At 36.0% G+C, this 7,985-nt stretch overlaps 1 protein-coding gene across 1 annotated transcript; it reads right to left on the bottom strand.

Moving 5' to 3' along the window:
- Positions 1-5,853: 5,853 nt before the first annotated feature.
- On the bottom strand, positions 5,854-7,698 carry LOC110027487 (zinc-finger homeodomain protein 4-like). Its single transcript, XM_020728944.1, has one exon. The coding sequence runs from the start codon at positions 6,770-6,772 to the stop codon at positions 5,918-5,920; it is 855 nt and encodes a 284-aa protein (XP_020584603.1). The 5' UTR covers positions 6,773-7,698; the 3' UTR covers positions 5,854-5,917.
- Positions 7,699-7,985: the final 287 nt, after the last annotated feature.

Genomic DNA, 7,985 nt, shown 5'->3' with positions numbered 1-7,985 from the left:
GTTTATATATATATATATATATATATATAATCAAGTATCTAAATCCAAACATTGAGTTTTCTATTTTTTGGTTGCATATTATATGGCTAATACAAAATTTAGGTTTACACCAATATCTATTGTTCCAGATCCTAGTTTGATCCTTCCACACTTCTCTTGACGTCCAAGGCTTCTTAACCTAAAATATCCTATCACTCTTAGATGATCCATAGAGTTTCCACTTTGCTAATAAGTGATTACCTTATAACGATAATCAACATTGCTTCACTTAGAAACTAACTCTAGTTTCTCAACCTACTCACCCACCCTCTAAAGTCAAGGGTAAAATAATTTATGACACTCTTACTCAATTTTCCCATGCCAAGGGCACCAAAAAACATTTACCATTTACTCTTAAAGTTTTAAGGAAGCTAATCACACTAATTTCAATGCCCCTGAATTAGAGATACATAAGGGTATCATTAACACTATGAATTACTTAGATACATTTGGGAAAACCCTATCAAAGGCAAGATACTTATGTTAAACTATAAAAAGTCTTCAAAGTGGGAGTGTCGTAAATTAAATTAGGTTTTATTTAGATTTTTATATAGAATGTGAGTCCAAGTTAATATTCCTTTGAGAAAATTAATGGAAAAGTGATGTCTTAGTGTGTATCAGAAGTCATTCATTATAGTATTAAATTAAATGGTCAAGAAATCTATATAGGAAAGTAATGGTTATTTGAAAGTCATTCCTAATTTAGTGTTGGTCAACTTAATGGAGGCATACCATTGGCAAAATCATTAATAAGAAGGTTGAAATAAAATTATAAAACTAAGAAAAGTAAAAGACAACAATCCTCTGTAATGTATTAAAAATACCATTAATATATTTAAAAAATTGATTTAATCCATCAAGTTAGTGGGCTATTGATAATGATTAATCACTTTTTAAAAATCTAAAGCGTGACTATTAAGTCCAAATAATGCATTATAAAAAGATAAAAAAATTTATTTAAAAAAACCTTCCTTTAGTAGGTCAAGAAAGTGATTTAGCATGCCAAGTTAAAGAGGTTAATGATGAGTAAATAATCCATATAAATGACATGATAACCTGTTAGGTCAACCAAATGATATTTCAGTAATAAAAGTTATGGAGTTAATTTAAAGTAGATCGCTTCCACATATTCCTCTCATTTTTTTTCATGTACTTTATATTTTACAAAAGTTACTTTATATTACATTATCTCGTGTACCCAATATGTGGCTTACTAATTATTTGGTGATAATAAATCAATATATTATATCATTTAATGATTTGCTAAGTGCTTCTACAAATCATGAATATATTAGTTAAATCAAATAAATGATAACCTAATTACTTCACCAACCATTTTCTCATATGTCATAATCGTGTTCTGTTGGAGGGGCATAACTTGATGAAGTTCCGGCATGAACAATCTGAACATCTTGTTCAAACCATAATGGGAAGTACAATACCAATAATTGGGTCTTAATCCCCTACATTATAGATTCAACTTCACTTCATCAGACATTAGATACGCTTGATTCTTGTGCTTCATACAGGGGCATTAAAACTTATCTTTTAAAAGGTAAACAGGTAGTTGTGATGCCATATATACAAATTCTTCAACACTATTCAAGAACTCATTAGGGAGTATTATTATTTATGGATACAATATGTTATACATTCATGATCTCAAGTTTTGAATATTCACCTGCAACATATATGTAGATTAATACATTTTGATATCAGTCATACGAAACACATAAATCTCATGTATTACAAACACACAAATTCATTAAGTGGGGTAAAATACGTGAATCTTTTTTCTCCATTATTTCTATTGGCATAAATTTTTGATGTCATATTCACCGGGCAACCTGTTGGCACCAATTTTCAGATATCGATGACATGAGAAGATATTCTGCTCCCCTGGAGCACCTCATGGCTCGTGAAATGTCATAAAGAATACCCAGAAGCTTTTCACCCTTAGACATGCCCTTTTTGACTTTAGCGCACTCATACTGAATCCCCAGTGCATCTGTGCCTTCCTTGGTTCAGTGCACCCACGCTAGGTCGATGCTAAGAACACAAGAGCGCGGTTTGCCCGTTCCGTGACACAGTGCACTCTCTTTAACCCTGCACACCCACGCTTCCTTGAGCAAGCCCGCGCCTTTGCTCTTAGGGTGCACCCTTGCCGATCCTGCGTTGGTCATGCGTCGGGAACCCGAGAACACGATGCACCTGCAAAAGTATTTGGGCGCACCTGCACCTGCCTTATTCCGACACACCCGTGCTGAGTCCTTGCCAGCAACATGAGAGGGTGTTGCCTTCGCAGTGGATTTGGGGTGTGCCCGCATCCGACTGCATGCAACGGGCACACCCGCGCCACGAGTTTGGCGCGCTCGTGCCAAACCTTGACCGCTCTATCTAGGGATGGTGGGGGCCAGTATAATCTTTTTGCAGCTTGGAGAGCTCCCTTGAGCTAGTCACATGTCAAAGGTAAGCCCAGGCTTGTCTAATTCCAGGTTTAAAATTGGAGAAGAAAGCAATAAGGGTGAATGAGAGTTCTGTCTCAGCTTGGCCGTATATTATGGCATTAGTGTCGAAATTTGCCAACTCTCTGATGCAATTAAGTATTTCTCATGCTATTAAGTAACTTAGTAGCATCAATAATGCCGATGAAAAGTCAATGCTAAGTCCAACACTACAAGAACATCCATTTTTTTCAACGGTGAATAGTGCTCGATGAAAAAATGGACGCAAAATCGATGCTAATTTTGCATTGAAATAAAATTTGATGTTATGTATGATGCTAAATTGTATGTCTTCTGTAGTGTCATACCCCTAACATCACTAGGGTTGTTAACAATTCGATTCCGAGCTGAGTTGGAGTTGGTTCGAATAAGGTTCGATCCAAAATTTTGGCTTGTAGCTCGACCCATTTATTTCGATCAAATCTTGATCCGAGCCAAAATTCGATTCAAATTTGGAGCAATTGACAATCTTTGAGCTAAATTCGTTAAATTCACTGTTCTAACATTACTAGGGTTGTTAACTATCCTATTCCAGGAGAGCTGGGGTCGGCTCGAATAAAATTCGATTCAAAATTTTGACTCGTAGCTTGACTTACTTGTTTCAATCCGAGCAAAAAATCAAATTAATATTTGAGCTAAATTCACAGCCCTACCTACAGGTCACCCAATCTCGAAGTACTCATGATTGAATTCATCATCATTTGCCATGTGAATACAAAAACAAATTTCATGCACTTTTACTAGCATTGTGTTCAATTCCTCATTCTAATTCTAACTCCAATACATTCAATCTAAACCTCCTACCTTCACATTAACTCTGAAGACCCTAATTCACAATCCTTCTATATCTCTGAAATTATAAATATAGCATCATATATGCCTTGTTTGACCATGTCCTAAGTTATTTTAATGTTTATTTGAAAATAGAAACAAGTACATGACACAGCATGTACTCTTTCAGAGTGTTGGTGCCAAATTCCTCCTCAGTTTGTTACAGATGACGTGCTTCAAAACAGCCTTCCATTTCCACATCAAAATTTTTCTTACAGAAATGGTTCATAGTGCAGAAGTCCTACAGATCTGCCCCATTGTACACAATAACAATAATACTACTTGATTTCTTGATTGATTCATTCAGATAGAATAATATATGATTTTAATGTAGTTATAATCATAAAAGATTTACTAAATTAATATAATCATGTAAATCATTAATAACTTAAGTATGAACCATCCTGCTGCTAATAAATTTGAACATCAGCTGATTGAGACCTTACAGTATAAGTTTTAAAGCTTCTTCAGAAGCACCCTTAATTTTGCTTTAATTTATCAGCTGGACCAACAGAGCAGTATACTTTAATATTAATGAGGGGACCAACTGAAGGACTGTCATAAGAAAAATGCAGATTTTGGAGACAATGTCAGTGCTAATTGGTTCATAATCCAGAACCTGTTCTCTTATTATTTTGCTAATCCCGGAGCCTTTTTCTAAGGCTGACTTAATGATGACATTTTCAAGGCCATAGGTTTTGATTAATTAATTATTAAACACTCCCAAAAGTTTATAAGTGCACCTGAAGCCAACTCCTCTTTCTGTCTACCACTAAATAAGCTTCTTTTATTCCCTCATTTGTCTCTTTTAGGATGTAAATTTGGATTTAATAAATCCGATTGTAAGACAGATATAAGAATTCGCGAGTTCATCTCCATTGCACTGATGATTGACTTTAATAGATTGGATAAATCTTATTTAACATAAATTCAGGCTGTAGCCAAACACCGCCTCACAATACTAAACGTATTGGGAGAAGACTAGTATTATGATTAAGTTTTGTTTTGCATTAATACACTTATCTATTTGAAGCATCATATGCAATCAATGCACAATAAAACATGTTGATAAAATACATGCAAGTGCAATGATTATCAAATTAATGTTATCCACCATTGATTCATTTTTAAATCATTGTCGTATATGCATGAGTCATCTAAATCTAATCTCTGCTAATTTTATCTCACATTCATCTTAACATTCTCTTTTCACCTCTTTACCATGCATAAATATTCACAACATTCTCACCACCGTTAACTTATCAGATTACCTCAAGATTCGTGCTAACTTATTTTTATATACTACTAAGTATAATGAAATAGTATCATAAATTGTTGGGTTATCTTGAAGGTATTTAAAAAGTTGAAAAAAAAAGAAAAAAAATGATTTAAAAAATCATCACCAGCAAGCAAGATTCATATCAGAAAACCATCACACAGCAAGCAATGTTCAGAACAGAATGACTTGAAGACAAAGGCAAGATATATCAAATATAATTACATCCGCTGTTCTCATAAACTCATACACGCCATTCTCTGAACAAAATAAATAAACAAATGACCAAACTTGTCTGCTTCCGTATAAAATACATAAAAAAATGTACTTTGGTTGGCACATTGGTGGTAATGGCATACTATTTGCCATCAAGTGGAAGAACATGCTGCTCTGCAAGCTTTGCCTTTACTACACCACCACCTGCTCTTCCCAACTAAAAACTTAGCCGTTATAATCTTCCAGATTATACAAATCAAAGAATTGATGGCTTAGTATAGAATGAAAAATTATAGGATGGTCTGAAACTTAAATTAAAGTGCAGTTTATGATGATATTAAGCAGTAACAGCAGTGTTTAAAAAGTTGACCAAAACAATAAGACAAATGCAGCACACTTTATAGGGCTATATCTAAGGTGGTTGCATAGGTGAAGTACATTAATAAGGAAGCATCATATAATTGATTGTTTCTAAAAGTCTTTCTGTAATTTTTATCTGCAATTTTATTTTTTTTGTTTCTGGTGCCATTAAATTTATGTTTTTGGAGTAAACAGATTTCCATGTTCAGACAAAATGAAAGCCATGAATGAGAATGCATTGGAAAATCAACAAGTAGAACCAAACTCAGGGTTATGTAGAAAGTTTAATGGTGTATTAAAAACACAATTACTTTGCAAAATAAAGCAGAAGAATTAATTGCTCTAGGGAATAAGTTGAAGGACTATCTGCAGGCATGGAAGCCATGAGAACCCTATCTCCATCTCCCTACTGAAGTAGCACTAGGGGGTAGAGATCTAGAGAGAGAAGGAAAGATATTTAGAGCTACCAAACTCCCTAAACTTGGATCAGCATGCCAAAGGGAACAATAGGTGAATCAAAAATAAAAAAAATTCCCAATGCAAACATCTGAAAACTTAAACAGAAAATAAACACTGTATCCAACCATCTAGCCCAAGTCCTCAACCATTAATGCCAAATGCCCATTAATGCCAAATGCCAGTGGAAAAAAAAAAAAATTCGAGGATCAGTAGGAAGAGTAATGGTAGTCCTTCAGTCCAGATGCAGATTGCTGTTCTTCTTTGCCAAGTTGTGCTTGTTATTGTGCATCCATACCTTGAGAACTCTCCTCTTGACTCCAATCTCCTGACAGAATTGCTGAATCACACTCTCCTCTTGCTTCTGCAACCTCCAATCCATTTTCTCAGCGAAGCACAACATCTTCTCCTTCTGCTCTGAAGTAAACTTGGTTCTGAACCTCTTCTTCATCATTGGAGGCCTTGTCATAACTCCCCCTCCAAATCCCTCCATTTCATCAGACTCTGATGTCTGTATGGCACCAAATGGCATGATCATTTGGTGAGAAGGTCTTGGGATGAGGTTGTTCCCTCCTGAATTGAACCCAAATGGGTCTGTTGCTGAGATTAGAAGTCCCTTCTGGCTCATCATCTTCCTCCCTCCTTTGTAGTGGAAGAGGTCGCAAGAAGATAACTCTCCATCAATCTCTTTCCTGTGAAAGTTCCTGTGGCAATTACAGGCCGAGCACTTGAGGGCCTCAAGAGTTCCCTCTTCTCCACAAGGCATGAACTCTCCACAGCCATCAGTTGCATTTCCACCAATGGAGGCTGCGTGGTTCTTCAGGCATTCTCTGTACTTCACCAAAACTCCTTTTTTGCTGTTCAGTGGAGCTGCCACAGAGATGGGAGTAGGAGCTTGATGAGGTGGAGGAGGAGGAGGAGGGGGAGAAGGACCATTGGATTGATGAAGCTTTAGTTGATGAAGGGAAGGAGCTTCATGGTGGATGAAATGAGAGGTGTGGCTTTGATTTTGGCCATGACCACCTCCTCCCCCAACATAACTGCTGCTTATTGGGATCGGCATCTCTCCTTCATGGCCAGAAATATCCATCTTCTCCTTCTCTATCTCTGTGCTCTTTCTTACTTCACTTTTTTTTTAATCTCAATGACTATTTCCTTTATGGTCCAGAGAGAACAAAAGTGAATGAGGGGTGAGACAGCTGAGAACTAAAGACCACAAACAAAGAGAAATCTTGGGAGACTAAATAAGATATTATCAACCCACTTGCTCATTTTCCCCCCTTTGTTTTAATCACAAAAACAACTAATAATCTTAGAACCTCCTCACCATATTCTACAAAACCTTATCTTGTCCCTAGACTCCCCAAGTCTAGGGCACTCCTCTTCTCTTCTCCTATCTTTCAACCTTTGCTTTCAAAAACCTAACAAGGTACCTGAATCTTGAACCAGAGATGCTTCAAACAGTTTCTTGTATTGGTGTTTGAAGTCACAAGATATGAACTTTTTTCACCAATGAAGCAAAAAACCAGAACCAATAACAGCAGTAACAGTGCCTAAGAAGGCATTTGATGCTTAATTAAAATGCCTGTTTCAGTTTCCACTATTACAAGAGAGAGAGAAACCACATTAAACACACAATCTAATCTCTCCCTCCTCCACCCCTCAGCCAAGCTCAAGTAAAGAAGAGACCTTGGACTTCTCAGACAAGATCTCATTTCTTCAAAATAGGGAGGAGATGAAGAATGGGTATTTTCTCTAAGAAAATGTGCACCATATTCAGCAATATTTTACTGTTCCTTGTGAGGAAAGCTCAAAACAAAGCTTGTGGGAGAGAGGGAGAGCTGCACAGCCAGTGAGGAAGCAGGAGCTTAAAGTGAAGAAAATGGAGAAAAAATAGCTTTTTCTTTCTAAAAATAACTTTTTTTTTTGACAGAAGGATGAGTGAACAGGGTTATAAGTTGAAGGCTGTGATTAATACAATTGCAGGGAGTTTGCTTTGCTTGCACTGTCAGTCAAACAGGCATGGAGCTTACGCCATTAACAGGTTCGCAAAAGATATTTTGTTAGAACACAATCAAAATATATGATTTTTTTCGGAATTTTTGGATATTCATAATTTTGATTGGTTGTTGTTGCTGAAGTTGATGTAATGAAAGCTATTGAAAAAAAGCTTTTCTTGGCAGAGTAGAAATTAGTTTGTTTTTTTAATAAATCTCAAAAGTGTTAGAAAAATAATTTTTGGTGTTTAAAGTAGTAAGCTTTTTGGCAGCATTTTTCAAGACAATTAAATCACCTTTCCTTTT

This window comes from Phalaenopsis equestris, unplaced genomic scaffold (assembly GCF_001263595.1).
Source record: "Phalaenopsis equestris unplaced genomic scaffold, ASM126359v1 Scaffold000428, whole genome shotgun sequence".
NCBI classification, from domain to species: domain Eukaryota; kingdom Viridiplantae; phylum Streptophyta; class Magnoliopsida; order Asparagales; family Orchidaceae; genus Phalaenopsis; species Phalaenopsis equestris.
The sequence above is the reverse complement of the archived record's forward strand: the minus strand, read 5'-3'. Positions and strand labels throughout refer to the sequence as shown.